General features: G+C 38.2%; 1 protein-coding gene across 1 annotated transcript in view; it reads right to left on the bottom strand.

Moving 5' to 3' along the window:
• tmeff2a (transmembrane protein with EGF-like and two follistatin-like domains 2a) overlaps positions 1–24350 on the bottom strand; it is a 105550-nt gene that overhangs the window by 68757 nt on the left and 12443 nt on the right. The window contains exon 2 of the mRNA XM_063888159.1: positions 22962–23071. Coding sequence (XP_063744229.1) covers positions 22962–23071 — 110 coding nt within the window. The remainder of the gene's footprint in view (positions 1–22961; positions 23072–24350) is intronic.

Here is a 24350-nt window from a genome sequence, read left to right as displayed (position 1 = left end):
GAATTCCTTGATAACTGGCAGCGTGTGATGCCCGCGGTCTGCTAACATAAGCTTCGTCAGCTGTTGCACTTAACTGTAAGTCGGGGCAAGAGGACTGTCAGCTAAAATGTTAATGGAAGAAAGGAGAACGGGGCCAACAACTACAAAAAGTATGTAGATGTGTTTCTGAAAGATAAGGGAGGAAGTATGTAAATGAGACAAAGTGAACCAGACAGAAGGTGAGAAAATGTGATCCTTCATGGTTCTCTGCAGACAGGGTAGCAGGGGTTATTGGTCAGGCCATATGGTACGGCCTTATGTGCCCGCTGGCTTAAGCCCCGCAAAAGTCGCAGACATTGCCCCACACCTCTGCTGTGACAAAACCTGGACAGTGGCGTGGTGTCCCGGCCGAGAAGAAAGCGAGAGGTGTCAACAGTCCTGTGTTTGTGCTGATTTTCTTTAGTGTGACTGTGTGCACCTGGTCATATATTTATGTTCTCTAGTTGCAGCATCCATTGTGCATTTATTCATATTCTTTGATTAGTTTTATACCCATTCCCACCTATTCTGTTCTGTGAAATTTACCTCTATCCTCCTGCAGGGGCTGCTGTGGTTCTGCCTTCCCTCAACTTCCAATAGTTAAGCTTTGGGACTGCAGCCAGGACCTGTTGTCTCTCTACCTGCCTGGGAACGCTGCATCACACACATGCACAGACACACACACAAATACAGCAACCAGCAAATGTTTCCTTATGAGCATTTTGTACAAATACACAAAAGAAAATAGGCATCTGCTCCTTACCAGGTCACAACACACAACAGCCTTGCAAAACAAGCCCAACAATCATCATTCATTCTGAGCCTCTAACAGCTCCCCACACTGACTTCACAGAGCGTCCGACATAACTTCCGGCTGACAGTCGTGGAGCAAAGAGAGGTGGTGGGAGGAGGAGGAGGCATAGGAGTGCAGAGTGAGAAAGCAGGTTTGAAGAGTGAGAAAAGGAGGGATGTGTATGGGATCTAGGAGAAACAAGATCTGGGGAGGCCAGCAGGTTTGGGGAGGGTGGAGAGGAGTTAAGAAGGATGAGATTGAAAGGTGAAAAAGTGGAAGTGATGGAGGCGGAAGGGTGACAGGACTGTGGCGAGGAGAACAGTGGGGGTGAGCGGCGAGGGTTAGCACAGCAGAAACGGCACGAGAGGAAACCGTACGAGTGGGAGACAAAGGAGAGGAGGGATGCGAAGCGAAGGCGAATGCACGCATCAGTGCGTGACTATGTAGCGAAGGGAAGGAGCCTGCCAATTTGAGGGGTAGAGCTCTACAACATGCAGCCAGAACAAACATGACAGCATATCAGCATCAATGAGCGAGAAAACAAATGATTCAACCGTCCGTCCAACGAGCCCCACTCCACCCCAAACCACGCAATATGCACATATGCAAAACAATCATCGTTCCAAGCAACAATTAGTCAGATGTTTGCTATTTGTGCAGATTAGTCACACTGAGATGTGTGTGGACTACAGCACAGCAGGGGGGTGTCATAGTGGAGTGAGATATCAAATGAATAAAACTGCAGGATTATCGGATTTTAAGTTAAATACTACAGATTTTGAGACTTATGCTTGCCAGTCTTGCCATTAGTCATAGTTTGTTTTTGAATATGTATCCTACATACGATAATTGACATAAAATGTATAATTGTAAAGTAAAATCCGGACTACAAGTCAACACGCTAGCAAATCAAGCTTGCTATTCCGAACAGCATGCTGATAAATATGCAGCTCCCTAACAGCAGAATTTCAATTTGATGCAGCATGATGAACAAGTAAAACTTTTATCATTTTGTCTGCTCATTACTCAACACCCGTTCATTTTTTTGACAATTATGTGGTTAGTTTACAACCACTTTTTGATTCAGCATCAGTAAATCAGTATCAGTGCATCTTAAATATTTATCATCGATAAACAGCAGCTAAAGACACTACATTACAGACTATTTTGCGATCCATCTGGTAGGACAAATATGGCAGAAAAAGTAGGTATTTGCAGCTACCTTAATGAGAGATTTAAAAAATGCTGTGCTCTCAGCTGGGAGTCCCTTCAGACTGATGGTCCCTGCAGTCTGCCCCGTGGGTCTGATGCCAGGTTAATAGTACTTTAAACACCTTTTAAAGGGAGGCACCCAGGGGGAAAACTTAACCAGGTGCCTGAAGCTCTTTTTCAGATGAAGTAACTTTGTGTATTTGTATTAGAGCTGAGCCATATGGAGAAAATCAAATATCTCGAAATCAAAAGTGTGACGATATGTGGTGCCTCCACTAAATAATACCATAATGACACAAAACACCTCTCAGTAATAGAACAGGTAGAACATGAGTAGAAAGACAACACTTTCGCCATACCACAAAATATGATAACTGAAACTGAAGAGAATATCCAGCCACATACAGTATTACAGATTCCATGTAATATACAGTAGATATACATTGCCCAGCCCTACTGTAAATGCAGTCATTAGACAAGCTTTCAGTAAATTGCAGGACTATTGTTACCCTTACTTGAGCATACAATTACCAGACAACTACCACCACGACAGAAGCAGGAATCTCTGCTCTTCCTCCTTTGGCTTGACCTCACTGTCTGTTTTAAAGAGTGTGGACACAGCTGGATCAGAGCCATGCCATGCTGTCCAGTTGACAATTCCCAAGATGTCTGCTTTACATGTTATGACCCCAATCTTATTCCAATTACATTCTTAATTACTCTCTGCTGACACCAAGGGTGGTCTAAAAATGTATAAAATAAAACAGTTGAACAGCACAGTTGGAATGCATTGGCCTACATCGATATTAATAAAACCACAGAAGAAATAGAATACTTTATTTATCCCTGGAGAAATTGGGATTTGTGACAGTTTCTCCATTTAAGAATACAAATAAATTATTTTATAAATTATATATATATATATACATATTTATAATAACATAAAAAGTGTATACAATTAAAATATAGATATCTAAATGAACACAGGAAATTAAATGAACATACAAAAATATTTATATAAAAATAAAGTAAAAATGTGAACATTGTACTACAATATATAACATGCACTACAAAAAAAAAAACTAAAAACAAAACGGTGTATTGGTAGTAAAACGATATTATAGCTGAATTGTAGAGTTTCAAATAGTTTGGCTGCTGATGGCAAAGTGAGCAGCCAAATCAGTAGTTAGCAATGCGGCTTCCACTTTCTTCTCCTATAGGCACAGTTTGCCATGTGTATAACTGGCCAGAAAATAAGCAAACAGATGTCCCTAAAGGAGGATCTGCAAGACAGCAGGTGCTGCACTGGTACTATTCCTGAGCTCTTCCTGTGTTATTGCTAACTGCAGGGAGAGTCAGCAGCAACACTCTGAGGCAGAAGCCAACGTCCATGGCTAATTTTGAGTGCACAGATGCTGCATAAAGATGAGTGGCTGAGCCTCTGGAGCCTTGTTAAAGGGTTCAGTGTGTGATCATTACATAAAGGGTTACAATACATAAACATTTGGGGAAATGCACGAGTGGAATTTCAAACTACAGCTTGAGTGTAAAACTGTCCGGTTCAGAGACAGTTGTAAATCACAGGTGCTTACTTTGGACAAAAAGCCAAAGTTGTGTTTGTGTCCAGGCATGGTTGAAACCGATATATTGTAATTGAACTGATTATGTTCCATCATTGTCAGAAACAAATCGTTTCAGTCTTATACATTCTTATATAGGCTATTTGAGCTCAGGACAGAACATTGTCCCGTATTGAAATCTGGCTAAGTGAAGCGTATGGGAATATAACAAAAAAAATCGCAAATAAATAACATTGTTTTATATCCCTTAGTGCTTTTCCTGTTCAGTACACATTCTACAGGAGTTAATTAAGCATCATAAATAAGAAAACATCTGTAAAGACCGAATAATATTGACTATTTGCTGTCCATACGTTGCCCCACAGAGTACCACTTCCACCTGCAGAAGCTCCACAATCGATTAAGGCGACTAATAAGCTACTGCCATTCTTTCTACACTGATGGCCAATCATGCTTATTACCTGCAGGTGCTTCACAATTACACAAGGTTGATTGTGTTTATTGACATTTCTAAGGACAATGGTTTTAGGGACTTTGGAAGTAGAAAGACAAAATGTAAAGACTGTACTTTAGTATGTGTATGTTTCTAAAGGTGCATTCTGGGGCTGCAAAATATATCAAAATGATGGCAAAATTGCTAAATATATTTGAAATATAATTCCACAGCCTACAGGTACTCACTTTAATATTATATTGGTAACTTGGACAATGTTTCAAAAATTCCATGTCATATTGCATATCATATCGCTATGGCAATTGTAGTCAAAAGCTTTACCGGCAATACAATATAATGCAATTCTGAAAGGAGTGAATATGAATCAATGAATCAAGAGCAATATAAATATGTCGTACATGCATCCAAGAAAACATTTGCCCTTTGAATATTATACCTAATATAATAACACTGACATTTAAATGTTGAGGTATTTTTACACCACTTCTTCTTCTCTGTATATAGAGGCTCTTCAGTGAGTGAAGCAATAAGTCACTGTTCAGATGCTATAGTCATGACAAAATGTCCAAAGTTCTAAATGATTCATTAATTGTCATCAACAAGAGATTACAGGCAACTTCCATTCTTGAAAAGATATTCTCACGTTGTCCTCAAGCACAAGGTCTCCAGATCTCCCTGTCACGTTGCATTTAGACAGCAGCTGCACAAGTATCAACAGAGGCCGTATCACAGGCTCAAGATATGACTGGCTCAGTTGGGCAAAAGCAGAGTGCTGCTATGCTATAACAGCAAGGGACTGGTGCGCATGCAGCTATGCAATACCTCTGAGAAGGCCTTAACTGAAATGGACTCACTGTGGCTGCCTTTCTGTCAGCAACTCTCCGTCCCAGGACAGCCTACTGCTATGGACTTACATCCAGGCTGAATGCCTCCACTCCCTGTGTCTCACGCACTAGACTAATGTTTAAATAGGACCATCTATCTAAATGACAGGCCTGCAACTTAAAACCTGTGCGAAGTCCATGCTGCCTTAGACTCACCATCTTAAGCATTCTGTGTCCACCACATGGCTGACTCTGAACAAAGACCTCACCATCTTTCTTCAGCCACAATGTTATACTATAGTCCTCACAATAAAGTGTTTCAGTGATGATGTATTCTTGTAGGTCGACCAAAGGGCACCCTTGACAAAAGCAATAGGATTTCACCATTTCGTTCAGCTGGATAATCTCCACATGTTTATTAACACCACTTTGATAAAAGTTGAAGCATACTGTATATGCTATAAACAAACTACATCAAGGTCTCATGACATTTAGTAATCTTATTAAGCCAATGGTTAGTAACACCAATTTCTAAGACACATAGAAGCTTCAGACAAATTAAAGTGGGGGTTGGTATGAACCTGATATTGACCACAGACCTTATTATACGCGAGCAAGGGAGCAAGGGAGCAAGAGAACATGGAAGTGCAAAAATGCTAACTCATATTCAGTTTTAGGTCTCATGCGGAAAAAAAATCCCAATTTGGGATCAATAAAGTACATCTTATCTTGCGTTATACTGCATCATATATAGTGGACTCACCACAGAGTTCATACAAGGTCGCACTGTACTCTACTATTAAAGATGTAGTTGTTTTATCTTTTATGCGTCAGGCTATTTAGTTATTCTTAATATAGTTTTGTTTCTGTATTTGTTATCGAAACATGTTTTTTCAACAAAGTGAAGTAAATCACAAAAAGTACAGCACTGTTTCACGTATATATCTATCAGTATTATGTGTTTTATGTCATTAGTACATATCTTGGTCAAATCTCTTTAACAACAACATTTAAGGGATCATTATCATTAAAAGTGCTTTATTTAAAAAATGTCAGATGATAAATAGTTTCATCGAATCAGATCAATATCAGTTTCGGCTTTGAAAAAATCAGACCGATCGTAGTTTGGTTAATTTAAGTCCACTCGATAAAATAATTTAAGTATGGTAAACCATAATTAAAGATGCATAAAGTCAACAATAAAAGTAATATATGATCTACACGATACTACTGAAAGTTTTAGGAAGAGGCAAACTCAACAACTTTTACAGTAATGCTCTTTTCTCCAGAGAAAGATAGCGCATGTGGGCTTGATGAGTATCCTCCTAAACACGGAGTCAGTGGCTCAGAACTGCTGAAAGGGGATTTCATTCACTTGAAGGACACTCCTGGGAACCTTTCCTTGCAAGCATCTCAGACACTACCGCAACATAAAACAGGGGTATGAAATGCTTCACTACACTGTCCCTTCATCAGCATGTGTGGCATATAGAATGAATTTCAATGACAACTTGACATTTTCTGGGGGCGCAGAAAAGTGTTTCAAGAGGATGGAATCCACTGATCCCAGCTGAGAGCTAAGGTGCTATGCACACATTTATTACATGGCCTTCAAATCCTTCCTTTGAAACGTATGAGCATATCCCAAGCCATCTGAGGAGAGACGCAGAGGCATATAGAGCAGGTAGCAAATCTGACACTGTTTGTGCAACCATAAAATACACCCAAAAAGTTAATCCAGCCGTCGCAAACTCCTCTAAAATCCCTTCAAACTAGCATGATAATTAAACTGAAGTACAATGTAGTTTCCCCTTAAATGGATATGTGCAAATGTGATGTCTAGCTGTAGCTGGACTACAATAAGCCTTACACCACTTTTAGTGTTGAATATATCAACCTTTAGCAGCCATTGGATGTTAGACTCGTGGACAGGGAGGAAAGGGAATGTAGCGCAGGATTTTTAAGGGGCCACAAAGCCCAGGAGGGGGTTATTGTGGAAGGGAAACATCAGACATCAAGTCCCCTGTTCCTTTCCCTTCAACTGCCAACATGAGTTTCTTCAAAACATGACCAATCCTTTACTGTGGGATTCAACCCCAAACCATGATTGGTCCATAACCAAACCTAACTAACCTTATCGGTTAGTGTGTCAGATTAGATAACATTCGAAATATTGAGTACAAATTTTAGAGGGCACTGACAAATAATGTTTGCTGCTGATAACGGATCATCAGATTACACAACACCTAACTGTTGTTCTTGAGGGCAACGTATGTTTTTGTCTAATTGGCGTTAGGATTTGTTGTATTAGTTCTATGATTTTTTAAATTATATTATATCATTATATTGTTAGAAAAATAAGTTAATACTTTTCACGAGGAACTGGAGGTTTGATTCTCATCATGCACTGATTTGTATTGTCAATGGCTCATCATTTTAATTTAAATTCAGGTTTTCCCTGAACATATATTGTGCGTGGGTTTATTTATGCCCTTGTTTATTTATATAAACAAGGGCACTCTAAATAGTTTTTCAATGATTTTGGATCTAGTTACTTCACTGCAGAGCCACATAAACACATTATAAAATGTGAAATTAGAGGGAGCAATGCAAAGTAGTGTTAGTAGCAGTATTTAGACCTGTTTTTTATATATACTAGGCTGGTTTTTTGGCAGGTATACAAAATGTTTTCCATGAATGACAAAGATTCACATGCTTTAGGAGTCTACAGTACAATCTCACAAAGGCCCCAGTGCAGCATCCTATAGCTATTCAGACAGAAACACATTAGATAAGATGATGCAGAGACATGACACAAAAGGTGTGTTGTCATGTTTTACATTCAAAAGGTAGAGAAGGGATCCTCCACTGTGTCTGGACAGTAAGAAAGGACTTAATTGTATATCAACACAAAGCCCGAAACACAGTAGAAACTGTGTCTATAATATCTGATTTACAAAGACAAATCAAATCAGCAACAGAAAGTCAGGTTCAAACACATGTATCCAAAGAACTCTAAGAATAGACAGACGCTGAGAAGATGAGCTGCAGCTGAATATTCCTGTCCTCTGTTAGAATGAGCACTTGACTGTCAGTCTTTTCCTAACAACACTGCCCACATGTGCTACGAACAAGACTTGGTGCAAGTTAGCAAATTAGCACAGAAAAACACAGCCACACGCAACTTTAAGCTGTTTAAAAATGAAAGCTACCCTTTTTATATTTCAGTATTGACTAAGAATACCTAACTATGCAATGTCCAGGGACTTTTTAGTGATATACTGTTATACTGTATGTACGTAGCCCTTCGTACATCATTTTAAAGTGAGATAGGGCCTTTTTGAAGGAGACCAGGCTGGTTTCGAGTCTACTTGTCTGTTCACATTAACATACTGTGTAATGGTATAATAGTCCAACTGGCAGCAGAAACAGTGGTGTGTGTACATTCTTACTATGTAAATCATATAATTATTTGTATTTTTTTACTTGACGATAAAAGAGCTCAAGGAAGAAGAGCAAAAGAAATAAATAATGATTTATAAAATAGGAAAACAATACTGTGGGATTATTATGAAGGGACACCTGATTGATAGCCTATACTGATATTCAGGTGAAATACTAATAAGAGAAACTTTCATTCATCCATAGGGATATTGCTACAGTGATCAATAATACATGGTTTGTTTGATGTAGGATCATTCGATCCATCCTTCTAACCTATTTTTTTCAAGTGTGCCATATTTCTTTTTCAGCATTTATCTGTCAGATGGTATTCCCAGACTCCTTGACCTAGAAATCCAAAGGTTTCTGGGCTAACCCGTGGATATCCAATAAACCTAGAAACAAAACTGGTGTTTGTGATTATCTATTTTTTCCCCATCATTTTCTGTTCCAAACACACACAGGCACCAGCAGCAAAGATAAAAGAATATCTGAATTTCTGACCTCATTCTAGTGGCTCATACTTGGGAAAATCTGCACACCAAATGATCAATACTTTTGACTCTACGCTTCCAAGCAAACTTGACAATATTATGTGGTAAGGCATCACTGTGATCAGGCAGGTTGGTGAAGTTTTTGAAAAGAGCAGCAGAGCAGCATGAAGAAAATGGAAGCATTATGGTATACAGTGTATAAAGAATCAATAGTTAAATTGGTTACAACAAGGCTTTTCACTCAGCAAGTGGTGCTAATGTCTGCAGGGTTGTTGCACAGGCTTCTAGCTCCTATTTTCCTCTTCCACTTTTCCAACTTAACCCACAATTAGTCACACATTAGAGCAAAGTCACATATTTACAGCTCCATTTCAATGTAATTGAGATATCAAATCATCAACTTCCTAGGTGAAACTAACATTCATGTGAATGTTCTACTTTGTGTCACTTCGCAGAGTTAATTGCAGCGCACGCTGTTCTGACCGTAATAGTAAGTTGTGACATTTAACACATCAATGTGATTCTTTCAGGATACACTGAAATGAGAATGTTATTGTGCGTTTGAGACACTTATTACAAAAGGAAACATTTTGTGTTATTTAATAAAGTACAGTAAGTTTTGATACAACTGAAGTGCATTCTAACCTACGTTTTGAGGGAAACACTTTTTCTGTCAGATTACATTTGCAGTTAACGTTGCAAATTGAAACAAAATGCCCCAAAAATACTGAGTGAGGTTTAGATTCTGATCATGATTTGGCTTGAATAGGTATATTGGTAAAGTTAATGAAGTTTTAAAACAAGGGAAGTTGATTTTCTGTTCAATCCAGGACGCAAACCAGCGGTCTTCTGGATACAACATGGTTTGAACCTGCTGACTTTTTTTAGGAATGTATTTGCAATATAAAGTAAAGTAACACAGGGATAAATATGTTTTGCATCATACAAACTTGACAATGCAGTTTTTGTGTATTGTAACAGTATATTTAAGAGACAAAGCTGGGTTGATACACATCTCTCTGATCCTCCTGTTAGTTTTGTCTAACCTTTTATGGGTGGAAAATTTCCCCTTTTTATTTTTCTTAATTCCTCCTCCTTTTTTACCTCGTTATTTTTTATTCTCTGTTGTATCTCATGCGTCCTTCATGGTAATGTCTGGCAGTTGGATCTAAAGTATGTTGTGTTGCATTTCACGCTCAAGTGCTTTAATAATATGTGATTATTGAGTTTTTTATTATGAGTGAGTAGCAATGAGGTGAAGACCAAACCTATGTAGACAGTTTTTGGAGTAATTGAACAAACACAACTTAAGTACTCTGCGTAGTACTCCTAACTTGATCTTTTGTAATTTTAGAAGGGCGCCTTTGTTGCACTATATTTAAATATGAAAGCAAATGCAGGAAAAACAATTGTGTTCAAGCTGATTTCAAAAGTATTTAGACCTTGGCATTTCACAGACCATTCCTCTGAGACTGCTGGGTTTTTTCTTGTGTGTTTGCGTGTGTGTCTACATTTCAGAACCCTGTGCTATAGAATCCTGCTGGGAATGCCCCGCAACCTTCTGTCTTTATTTATTTCAAGGCTGTGACGAGTTTTACCCTTTAAAATGTAAAAATTGCCCTTCTTGCAAATTTAAATGATGCATTTCAGTTGAAGTAATCACAAGAACAGAATGCATATTATTAGAGATTTCTATACGCGCTGACGGTTATGTTGCCCAGCCTTAGCGCAAACACACAAAGAGGTACACACACACACACAAACCAAGACACATCCTTCATCCACTGAGACCTGACTGATCCATTTCCTGTATCCATTAGAGGCGGCTCTAGATTATGCAATCCATCCCAAGGCTATCATCCACCTCTATCAATAATAAACATCTCCACAAAACTAGGGCTAGCCTCGGAGGATGAAGACGGCACCGCCCAGCACGTTCTACTTCTGATGAAACCCACTCACTGCTACTGAGCCTCGCATTGGCTTTCCACACGACTTGCCTTCAGTACCCGGGACCCTCAGGCACAATCTTTACTTATGCCTTCTCGCACTTATCAAAGCTGCGGTTTTATCAGCTCTGACAGAGACGTCTTTATAGCTTCTGGTGGTGGCATTGATCACCTGTGGCTCATGTCAAGAGACAGACGCTCTCGTCTAAGATACCTCTGCGTCCCTGATGCGCCTTCTTTTCTTTCCATCAGCAAGACCCCTATGTCATCTGAATGACATCTCGGACAACATTCATGACATCACCTTATGCCGGGGTGAGGTAGTAAGGGAGTGAAGAAAGGAAAGAGTGCATTAAAACTGAAAAATGCTGTGCCTGAAGTAAATGCATAACACTCTATCTGAGCTTTTCATATGAGGATTCTGTCACAGGTTAATCTTTTGCATCTGAGGCCAAGCAACTGAGTATTTACGAAATATAAGAAAATCTCTGAAGAAACTACTGTTGAGTGAGTATTGGGAGTTGGTCGCATAAGATTATCATTACCAAGAAGACATAGCTAATCTCAAGAGGCCCAGTCAAACCTTAAAACGGAAATATGGAATTTATGATAAAAAACTATATGGCCAAGACAATTTATTTCGGAAAAAATGATTGCCACAAACATATCCAAAGGAGGCACAACATGAAATGGAAAACAGTCAACTCTAACAAAGAGAGGAAATAATACATATGATTGGCATGTTTTTTGTTTGATTTTGGTTGAAGCGATCCTATTTCAGTCTCATGAATGTTATGACTGTAATTTTATTGTATTATTGCATTTTACTTTTTGTGAGATGGGAATGTCATCTCTCTAACACTGCAGCGTCTTTGTTTGTGTCTCCTGCCTCTACTAAATAAATAATAATTAAAAAACAAAATGAATGTATGTTACTCAAAATACAAGATGTGCAGAATTACTTTTTTTTCCCACATTACATTGGCCCTTCATTAAGAATTCAATAGATTTTTTATAATTCATGATTCAAATAATTTACATGAGTGATGAAAACACATGTCCATCGCTTAAATACAGTATTCATACTCGGGGGAAAAAAATGTATTAAGTCGATTGTATAGAGTTTACTTCCCTAAGATATCTATTACGGCTAGCCACATCACTGCCCTTTTGAAACAAGATGTCGATAATCAGGTCGGTTGTAACAAAGCATTAGACAAGTTATCTTTTCTAACATTCGTCTATTGAAATCAGATAGTGACACCTGTATTGGTGGGGAGAAAGTTCACAAAGGTAGGATTGGACAACATGTGTTAAATCCATAAAGGTCAACCTGGTGTTTCCTGTGTCACTGTGTTGAAAGAGGTATTTGTCAGATTATTACCCTCATGCTGTGGGACTGACCTTCTTACAGCACATGTGGGAAACCGGGGCAACCAACACCCTAATGATGGCTCAGTGTGGAAGAAAAGCAGTAGTGTGGTCGGTGTGTCTGAGATAATGATCTCCGACAGAGTTGGGCCAATTATATAAATCAATTATTTCAAACTTGGTTTCCCGGAGAGATTGGTCTTGATGTAGTACCAACTGAACAAGAGTTGCAGAGAAATGCTATATTCCACAGGCCAAGTAAAGTTTTGTTTTTCTTATAGAAGTACTTGAGCAGAGACCAATCATACCCAAGACACTTAGAAGCAGTCAATGTCAAAGAAGGTGAATGGAAAAAGACACCAACAAAAAACGTACAATAGATCCCTGAGGAGCACCATCAGAGTGACAAATCTGTGGATCTGTGTTGTTTTCCACTGACCTCCTGGACAGAGGTGTTGGTCAATTGTTGTCTGGATAAGTGACAAACTCTTCTCCCATGATGCCTTGCTCTGTTGACGAACATTGGTCAACTCCAAACACAATGGAAGGAAAGACAATGAGACGACAAAAACAAGGGAGGGGTGAGCTATTTGGACAAGCGAGGGATAGACGGAGAGAGTAATGGAAAAGAAGGGGAGTTACTGTGACAACGGGAAGATGGAAAGAGATAGAGGGTGACTGGGAGGTGGCTGGCTTGTGCTTCTGCTCTTTAACCGCTTGGCAGTCTTCTCTTGATTAAGGCCACCCCGCCGGTCCCTGCGGAGTCTCACCAGCAGGGTCACAAGAGACAAGCTCCGCTGTAATAGTGTCTGACAGGGCAGCAGAGCCACAGTGGAGCTGACACAGATGCTCCGTTTTTCAGGAGAGGCACAATTCCCAGATAAAGCAACTCCAAGCCAAAATGCGGTAGAAATTAATTTAGTCAATGAAAAATGTATTAAATATACAGTACTCCTTGGTGATGGAGCTGAGGTGAAAAGAGGCAGCCTCTCCTGGGCACATCACTATGTTTTAATCTCATTCTAATTAGAAAAAATTGAATAACGGGATCAAAACCTAATCTAATAATGTACTGTGCATTAATACGGCTGCCCTGAGATGCAAAACAAAATAACAAATTATACATTTTAAAACTAATAAGTCAGGAATCACAACATCAAAGAGGGTGCAATAATTGAGAAAATGCAACACCATCGAAAAGAAAACATAACAGAATAACTAGCTTAAAGATAAAATTCCAGAAAAACTGTCAATTTGAGATCAAAAGGGGTACAGTCTCAATCATTCATGGGTTCTTTAGTGTTATAAAATATATAAAGAGAGTTGTAAAGGTATCTCAATAAGTCAGTTAGTTGATTGACAGAAACTTAAATATAACTTTTTGATAACCTACATATTTCCTTTTTCAGAAATTCCATTTTTCCGAAATATTACACGCATCTGCTGGTTCCAACATTGTAAATTTAGGGATTGGCTGCTTCATTCTGTTTAACGTAATTATAAAATGAACATTGAATATTTAGTTTTGCACTGATGTACTGTGAGACAAAGTATTAAAAAATGCTCAGAATTTTCATTGCAAAAATAATTATTTGATGAACTTATTCATAAAAAGGTGGAATAAATAGTGTTTGTTGCAGCTCAAATTTTTTTTTAAAAACAGAACAATCAAGCCCTGAGTAGTGAAACTGGCGCCATCAGTGGCATACAGAACCACAAAAGCGAGAATGGCCTCTGAAGAGAAAAATGAGCGCCCTGCAATTCAACACTTTAGGACAAATGAATATCACTTCATCTTCCCCAATACTGAATTAGCAGCAGCACATTGTGAAGAAATCAATTTCAATGTTATTGCACCTCGGGTAGCACACACATTTATACAAATCATACATGTTGTTTCCTAAATTATAAATAAGGAAATCCCTGTCGGAGAGAAAATTAATGGTAAAGTAAATAGTACATAATAGCAAACATATTTTCAACAGCTCACTCCATGAATCTCACCAGCGTGTGTCAAACGCTCAATTCCTTCTTCATCACCTGCTTTGTAAGAGATGCATGCTTTCAGATATTCAGCCTAAATATATGGCGTTCAGAAACTTGCCTCCTGGGCTAACTCATGTTGTTCACTTTAATTGCTATATTTTCCATGCAAACACAAGTGGAAGTGTTTTCTCACCACAGGGAACTCTGACAGGAGAAATGCAAAACCCTGAACATTTAAATGGGCCAACATACGTAAAAAAGCAAACACACTTTCTCACAGTTGATGTTTGGCACTGTGGATCATTTTGGTTTTCTATGCCGTGTTGTTGAGCTATCGAACTCTGATACTCCGGTAGCTATTCTAATATAACTGAAGTCAATAAGAATTCACCTGTCCTTCCCAAAGTAAATTAAACTTTAAAACTCAGTAACCTTTACAGGAACTGTTGAGGATAATCAAAAGTGCTCCACTTTCTGTATGAAGTAATTTCAATCATCTTGAAGCATATCAAAATGCTTGGATCTACAACATTTCAATCACCCCAATTATAATGCAGTTGCAGCAGAAATCTCAGATGGATATTTTAAAACCTCAGCAGATAAAACCAAATCCATCTGCATGGACAGAATGCACTAGGAATAGATTGTAAAATGTGTATTTTGTAATTTGGATGAAATGAAAATGAACGAACACTTTTAATACTCTTACAAGCACAGATATTTTCGCTTAAGGACCACATGCAGTGCAGAACACATTGAGAGGATGGGAGGGATGGCTGGAAATGTTGAGACTGTACGATATGCATGGTTGAAAGAATTAAGAGAAATCTAAATCATGTGTAAAAGAGGACACAATGAATGCTTAACTATGAAGACGGAGCACTGAATCAACTTTATTTACAACCAACACCATTATCAAAACGTTTGAAGTTATCTATCTAAAAATGTCTTTGTTTGCGTTTGTAGCATTGTAAAAAAAAACAAGAAACCCAATGAAAAAAGACATGCTTCAGAAGTTGTAAACCAAAAGTATTTGAAAAGCATATTACTAAAACAAAATGTATATATAAACTCTATATGCAAATAGTTCATAAATGAGGACTTTAAAGTAATGGTTTTGTTGTTATTAGTCACCAAACACCCTAGCAAACATGAGGTTACAGTAACGTTGTAATGCTACAGTTATAATAATAGTTTACTCTTATATTATTTTCTAACATTGTGTAACTTTCTTGCCTTAAAAAACATCTTAAAAATCATTATCGCTATGATTTCTTTTAGAAGCGTTGCCTCGTCTTTCGGTGATTTGCAGAGTTTAATGATACAGAGAAATCTTAACCTGTTGCTAAAGTGAGACTAACGGCTGCTAACAGTAGCTGCCGTTAGCCTAGTTAGCGATGCTGTCAGGACTCACAATAAAGCACTGGAGCTTTGGACTGAAGGTTGGAGGATGTTTTCAGTCCTACGGCAGGGGGAATGTGCTGTTTTGTTTATACAGTAACTAGAGCAACAGGCCAGGTTGGTAATATAAGCTGACTAGCTTTGTCTTGTTTTGTTGCTCTTGAATTACGTTTGGCTTTGTTAGCAAAGTTGTCCACTTGCCAGCATTTGATAATTACAGTAATCATTACAAATGCACATGTAACATTACAGCTGTATCAACCACAGTGGTGTAAATGTGAATTGCACTCAATATAAAAAATACTGATTTACTGACTACAATAAAAAATGAGTGTTAGGCTTGTGGAGATAAATTTGCTTTTACATGAAGAAATATCAAAGGAATCAAACTACCATTGGGTAAATGTGGCCATAAACAAATCCACAGGAAACAATCTGTTAAAAAAGTTATTATTTTCAAAAATTCTGGCTTGTCCAATTGCCTTTAGCCTTTGGCTGTGGCTTCAAAATAAAGTGAAGGTCCCTCTTCAGCGATCTCATCGCTGTAACTGATTTTATCCAGCCCGGAGATGAGGTTGGCATTTTACGTTCTGTCTCCTTCGTCACAGATAAATGCTTATCATCATCTTTGGCAGGGTCCCTTCTGTTACAGCTTCCAAGTGCAGCCACTTATATGGGCCTGCATCAATAAAATAAATTCACCATTACTCAAAATCTCAGTCCCTGTCCGTTCACATGGCCCCGGATCAAAGGATGGAAAATGAATGCAAATATATGGAATGGGGTCTGCATCAGACGCTGTGTCAGTACCACCTGGGCCTAGGTACGTGTGTGTGTACCTATGTAACCCTATCATTATTTTACAGTCTATCATATAAGCCTGTTTGTGTGGAGGTGACGTGTAAAAGGAGAGTCGGATGGGGTAAGATGGAGGGAGAGGGCGGTTTAGCACTTTAAGGAGCTAAGCATTTGTGGTCTTTGGTGTTTTCTGAAAGGTGTACGCAAAAGCCTTTTCACAAGTCCTTGTTTAGTGCGATATGAAGGACGCACTGCCCTTCCATACCCTCCCATCAACATCATAAGAACCCACATTAGCGCTCATTCCTCTTTGAAGTGGTGCGAGCTTCAGCAGGCCAGCCATCACAACCCAAACATTAGGACGGCTTCCGGCAGTGAAAGGCGGGAGAGCAATTTGAGGTCAGGCATTACAGCGAATGGTAGCCACATCAAAGAACCAGCAGGGAGCATATTGAAGACCAAATGTACTGCCAGCATTATCCAAAGTTCTTTTATATGAAGTAAAATAACCATGCAATGCTGACTGGATGTACTTTAAGACGTTTGATGCGTATTATGATGTCAGAGAGGTTACTATCTCCATCTAGAGAAATGACTAAATGCCATTAATGTGTGACCTAATGTAACACAAGCTGATATTCTCCCAGTCTGTGAAGCTGTGAAGCTCATTTACTCATCTTCCCACGTCCAGTGCACCAACTGGTGTGTTATTAACACGTTTACATATGCACACTACGACCTGCTAAGGGTGTAAATCACAAGTTGAATGCAGATATGACACAATATCGATGTTTTAGGAATCGGACATTGGATGATGTCACAAAGTCTACCTTGATGCAGACTTTGTATTTCAATCAGTTCGATCCATTTCATTTCAGTGGTCTGTGAACAATGTGAGGCCATATCACATGCCCATTTCCAACCATCAGTTTCATTTATATCAACTCAAAAAAAGCTTTTAAATACAATTTTTTCAATATTAGGGCTCTGAAGAAACCATTGGAATCAAATAATGAAAAAGACATTCCATGGAAATTTCAGAATAATGGCCTTTATTAAAGATTATATGTATTGATGCTTATTATAGATGATATTGGATTGTTGACTATTGCATAAATCTAGATTGATGGATTGTTAGGGCTCTAATCAATACTGGCTTTTAAAGACACTGCTATCGATATTTGGGAATAGAAGAAATCTGAGGTGGTATTTACAATTTTAGAATAGATTGGACGAAGTAATTTAGATTTAACATAAACACAAAATACACTTTTTTATGACCATGGTACGTACTGGTGGGACATTCTTTTAAATCTAAAATAGAACCTCACAATGTTCTCTGGTGGACAGTCCTAGGAATGGGGAACCTGTTTCAAAGTGACTTTAAACCTCGTTTGGTATTTCAGCACTGCAATGTGTTGTTAATCATTGGCTGACATATTCACAGGTACTTATATATTTCCGCAATCAGCTTTTATTTGGGATTATATAACCATAGACATTACTTTTTTGGCAGGAAATGAAATGACAGAAATTGAGCACCAGATTTAGCTGTTAAATCCAGTGAGATTAGTTGTATCCGGGAGCTAACATCCCCGACATTTTTGAAAAAGCAGGCTTAGAGAAAAAGGTACAACAAGTCTTCAAAACTTAATGACAAAATGGGACATTGGAGTTAAGTTGAGGCAACTAAAATGATTTGGTTTTAATGTCTGTATTTTTGTTTAATGTTCCAATATAACCATTAATACTGTTAGAGTTTAATCTATATTTTTTCCAGCAATATCTGTGAATGAAACGAATAATACATTTCTGTGAATGCAATGTCAATAATGGATGTTTTACTAAACTATTTGAAGCAGTTTTGAATAAACTCTTCATAACAGTTCTGTTTTAAAAATAGCCCTAAGGAAAATACATAAAATTCTCTGACTTAAATTAATATTAGTGCCGCTTCCATTTAAATGTAACTACCCTATAAACACTATCCTGTATCCATCCCACTGTGGTGGAAATTCTCTGTAAAGCAGAACATCTTTCCTGAAGCGTGCAGTCACAATCTCTATTGCTTTTTGCTTTTTAATGGATCACCTGTGAATTATTTGTGATACTTTCACTCACAGAAATATGGAAATGCTCACACACAGACACAATCATTCATGTGAACTTGAATGAACATTGTGTATGTCATTTAGCCAAATGACAATCATCATCATCATCATCATCATCATCATCATCATCATCATCATCATCATCATTCAATACAGTGTAATAAACTGAACTACCCCCCCCCCCAAAAAAAACATCCTACAGACAAGCTCTATGTCCTCTACAACGACATTTTAAGCATCCTGCCTTCAAGCCCAAAGCCAGAAACAGGGCCTGGGAAATCAAACATCACCATGAGCCAGTGAATCACTGCATACGATTGGGAGTATTTGTCTTGTTTATTCTGCAAAACATTCAAAACAGCACAGCCCCATTCTTGGGTTGAACCCAAAGATATCCTACCAGGCTGCAGGCTATGTCTCTGCCGCCACAATTCTGTGCCCTGACTGTGAACCAAACCTCATGCAGACATTATTAAGCCGTATTGTATCAGGACATCTCAGGTCATGCGAGGTTACTCCTACCAACCACAGACAAATCATTTGCAGCCAACCTCCAAGTACTCGTTTCACTGACACATTTAGTAAATCTTTCGTATTTAGAAAACTGGAAGTACTTTTGGCCTGTTGACAGCAGCACTGAGCTCTAAGTAATCCAGACTTACATCACCCATCACATTACATCTGCTGTGTTCACATATGTCTCCCATTCATCTGCAAAATCTTCCGCAGGAGAATCCTTAAAATCTTGGATGCCTCTGTATTCAACTCACAATCTGCTGCAATGTAGCATCTCATTTGTACACAAACCTGCAGTGCCTATTCCAGAACTACACACAGAGATGTCCAACTCCCTGCCCTTTATGACTTGAACGCCTTTCAAAAAAATGTCTTCATCAAGCCTCCTTTCCCCCAATTAAACTTCAGCACAAAAGATGAGCTTTTTTTGCCAATAATCTTTTTACTCGTCTTGATGAATTTTTCTATCGATGGCCATTTTAACTTACTGTTGGCAGATTGTCATTAATTAACAAGATTTAATGCACAATGTTCAACTACTGTTAAAGATGTTTTTTTGTGTATTTACACATTTTAATTTACTTTATAGTTGAAAATAATTGGTTGGAAAATGATGATGTAAAAAGATGGACATTGACAAATAAAATATTTACAGTTTTAGTGCAAATCTTATTCCAGAATTTGTATGGATTATTTTTGCTCCTTATTGGTTAATGCGGAACTTCCACCACCCTACTCCACTCTACTCAAATATTTGTGAGAAATTACTCCCCATTAAACTTTTAAAAGACACACGTGTACACTTTTTATTGGATACATTTATTGGACTTTATGTAATGCAATCAACTTTTCAAATATTTTAGAAAAATGTGTGAATACCAGAAAACTCTAAATTGGTAGGCCTGTCACGATAGACAGTATTGTTGGATGACATTGGCTCGGAAATAAATCAAATGAATGTTGTAACCTTTATATTGAAAACAACAGAAAATAATAATGCAAGTACAGGTTTTCAAAGATCAATGAACTCTTGACATTGGAATTGGGATGCAAAAAAAAGTAAAAGGCATCCTAATTAAATAAATCTTAATAAAATGGCTCTGTTTACTTTATTAGGTTATGTCGCCCCAATGCACAAGACGCCAAGGAAAAACCTTTTTGGATAAATGTTGGTGACAATTACAGTATATGCAAACAAACACATGGCTAAAATAAAGGCCAGCGAAAATGATTGAGGTAATGTCTATATATTATAGTTGATAACGTTATTACTGCAACAGGCATATCTGTTAGCAATGTAAAACATTTCTGTGAATCCTGTATCTAAACTGCATTCATAGAAAAACTGTACTAAACACAGCTGCATACTGTACATTGTTGTAATGAGAAACATTGTCAGTGACTCCCAAACCACAGGAATATATTACAAAGCACCATTACAGAAAGGAGTGAAATGTGCCATTTACCCTTTGGTGGGCAGTTCTTGTTGAATTGCTTCAGTGCCATGAGCACACATATTTTTAGAACTGACGACTCTTTTGAGAATCAGCACTGTGACCTGCCATTACTAAACCAAACTGGCAGCAATAGCTATCCCCAGCTGCTATTGTGAGATGAATTACAATGGACTGTTAGTGATTAGTCAAGCTACGGCGTTCGTAGACAAAACTCATTTTCAGGTAAAACAGAGTGCGTTGCTTTGTAGCTGTTTGACTCCGCTTAGTGAGGGAAAGTCTTGGCTCTTTCAAGGGCCAGTGTGCGACGAATCTAATGCATCTTGGCAATGAATAGTGTCCATTGATTCCACCGCATCAAACTCACTTCCTCTTCACAGAGCCCCTTGCATGTCTCTTCCTTGGAGTTTTTTTTTGTGTGTGTGTGACAGTTTGCACGCACACTTCCATAGATTCTGCTAGAACAAGAAAATCCATCCAAGATGATAATGTATACAACTTTGAAGTCTCCGCTAACAGTGTTCAATGAATTGCCGCAATGAGACAAATCTTGGACCTATTTAGTTGACACTGATTGAGAGTGACTGATTATTCCAACTGTTGCTAGGCTAGGAAGGTCATGTTTACGTTGACTGATGAAACAAAGGCATCCTGTAAAACCTCCCCCATGAACAAACAGAAGATGCATGGATGAGTTGACCTCAGACCTGCGGTATTAAGCAAGAAATTGTGGTTTGACCTGCTCTTTTCTAAAGGCATACCAGAGTGGGTCGGCGCGCAGCAACAGCACTATCAGTGTGAGATCTCCTGAAGAGGAATGGAGCTGTAATGTCATTTATCTGCAATGCCTCTGTTAACGTTGGCTCCCAGGGAAGTACGAAATTGAGATAAAAGCTGGTGACCAATCGAGTGTCAGCCTGCCGAGAGCCTGGCTGTGCTGATGACGTTCTGATAAAAGCGACGGATGAGAACACATGCTATGTCTTCAGATCTCTGCGGCTTCATTTATGTAGGGACTCTGCATAGCGTGTTAAACTGGCAAACTGAAATCGATAGTCGGTTGACTGGTTTGCTCCTTTTTTATTATCGGTGTGGTCGTAAAGTTAAGTATGAGTCATTATCAAGAAGGGTATAATTTCCTAGATTTATGCGATTAATGAGGGTCTTTTAGTTTAAGCCTTATCGGGGGAAGCCTTGTTTATGAATGTTGAGAGCGAACAATGGTTCAACATAGTCTAATGAAAATTCACAAGGAGTCGTAAACCACCACCCCTTGGGACCAGTATTGTCCAATCAAGACAATGGACTTCGATCTATGTTAATTTTATTTATACATGTTAACTTTCATCTAAACCTTTTTCAACTAAGTACATTTTAAGGTATGCTTTTTTCGCTCTTCAAGGGCACAATCTGTGTATATCACTATGTGAACACTTGACAATTGAATCCTGTTAAGTTTCAAGTAGATACAGCAACAAAATACAATCTTAATAGAATTAGTAAACTGATCTACTCTTTCATGAATTCATTCTGTTTTTGATGTCCTATGCAAGCATACACTCGCTTCTGATATATATTGTGCTAATCTAACAATCTGAGACCATAAGAAATATGATTTATCTATTTGACTAAATCTTTGGTGATACGGATACTGCCCGCAGTTACTGCTTACACTAAAAGTCTTTATTAGCTGTAGTTCCCTATCTAAGTGATCTCATGGATTGTTTAAAAAATGGTGCATTACACTCACTTATTAGTATATTCCATTGACTTAAATAGCCAACATTACGTCATCCAATGGTTAGTGAAATACTATTTTGAAATCTTGAATTAGGCATTTGGCCACTGCAATCTTATTTTTTATGATCCATAATAGATAACAACTGAACACAGAACTATATATTTTTTGCCAACCAAAATGTTTAAATATACCTTCATGTATTAAATGCCCGCTGTAAAGAGTTAAACTTCTCAGACAAAAATATCCATCTCCCCAACTGGAAGGTAGCCATGCTCTAAATCATACTCGTTTGATCATGTATTTTATACTAAATAGGTCTTTAATTAACCAAATAAACATCATGCTTTACTGAGAAAGATTTGAAAAGGAAAATGTCGAAGTTGGGTACTTTTCTAGTGGACAGAATACAAATGGATTTCCTACCCCAACCCCACGTTAACAAAAAACTGCTAATGTTGACCTCCAGACAGTGTAGTAATACCACTCAAAGAATACGCCATTCATAAACAGGGCTTTTTTGAACAATCAATAACAGCTAATAATAAAATTAAAATTTGAAATGTAATCCATTCTTAACACTTTTTTGTGCTTTTGCTTTAGAGTGGCTTTAAAAAACCAGCAGTGTATTGCTAAAGCTCAATTCACACTTCCACATGTAAAGAAATGCAAAGCTTGACAGGCCGTAACAGTTTTGCAGTTGCTAAAGCTATAATAACACAATCTGTGTTCTTAGAACGGTTTAATGAACTGACAATTAAAACCAAACACACCTCAAAAGGAAAATAGAACAGCGAAACAAAATTATAAAAAGATCTTACCTTGAAGTCGCAAATGCATGTCACCATGTTCCCAATTCTTAGACATTCCCCATCGAACTTGCATGTGTTGGTGTCGCACAAGAACAGGTCTGTGTCCCGGTCATCAGAACCTGGAGGACCAAAGCCAACAAGAGACATCAGTGACTAAGTGTTTCTATGTTCAGGCCTGAAGCAAGTGCAACCTCGGCCCCAGTCAGGGTCGTCCATAATGAGTGTCCACCATTAGTCATGGCTCCCAAAGCACCCTGCACACTTTGATTACGTACTGTGCACTTTAAAAAGACAATGCTAGTACACATGCTCGTCCTTAGCTGCCAAAATGATGAAAGACAGTTAAAAAAAAACACATGTCTCTGGAGGGATGAACAAAAGTTATTCCTTCAATTGGTGTTTGGATCATGGCGGTGGACAGCGCTGATTAAATATATCAGCCCACAATGTCACATGGGCAGTAGCATCTGATTCTCTACTCGTTTAGTCAGGTTTGTCCTGTGATATTTGTTTGTGTACAACAAGGTTGACTCTTGGGCGTTGTCCTGGAGAGGCAAACCTGGGATATGATCCGATTCTGGCTGTGTTAGGGATCTCAAATGACTCCAACAAAGCATCCTGAATCAAATCAAAGAGTCACATGGGTATGAGACTAGACTGAGCCCTGGGCTATTAGTCTACCTGAACTGATTGCTTACAAAAGACAACGTCATGTACATGCAGTCTTTTGCATTTCAAAAGTACATCTAAATTTGATCGAATTCCAGCTGAAATAGAGTCGGACATGTTTATTGTTAAAGCATTATGATTTATCTTTGCGGGGAATATTTGGCCAGCAGTACGATCTCATTCATTTCAAGGTAAAAGACGCAAAGGCTGTATTCCAAGTTTGCTATAATGCTGAAGGTTTGGCACAGAGCACAACATATTTGAGGTAGCATTACTTTTGATCAACTTTATGACTTCAGTTGTGGGGGGGGGGACATTGCTCTGTGACTGCTGATGAAAACACAAAGCGCTCAGATTAGAGCCTGATTTTAGACGTTGTGCAGCAAAATAAGATTTTTTTCTGAATCTCGGATTGTTAATACTGTTTGGGGGTATTAGTCTAGAAGTCATTATTATGCATTATGCATCTATACAATCTGATACATCAGCTTTAAAATACACTAGAGCCTGACTGATTCCACTAGTTATGCAAATCAAAAGTATATTGCATTCAGGAATGATATGCTGCCTTGCTGTTTGGAGATAATCCTTACTTTTTCTTATATTGAGCATCTTTGTTTAGCATCTATAATAATTGATTTGCAATTAAATTTAGCATCACATTTAAGTATCATTGCCAACTCTCTCATCAATATGTTATAAGATTTATAAAACTTTTATTCTCAAACA

This window comes from Eleginops maclovinus, chromosome 7 (genome assembly GCF_036324505.1).
Source record: "Eleginops maclovinus isolate JMC-PN-2008 ecotype Puerto Natales chromosome 7, JC_Emac_rtc_rv5, whole genome shotgun sequence".
NCBI classification, from domain to species: domain Eukaryota; kingdom Metazoa; phylum Chordata; class Actinopteri; order Perciformes; family Eleginopidae; genus Eleginops; species Eleginops maclovinus.
The sequence above is the reverse complement of the archived record's forward strand: the minus strand, read 5'-3'. Positions and strand labels throughout refer to the sequence as shown.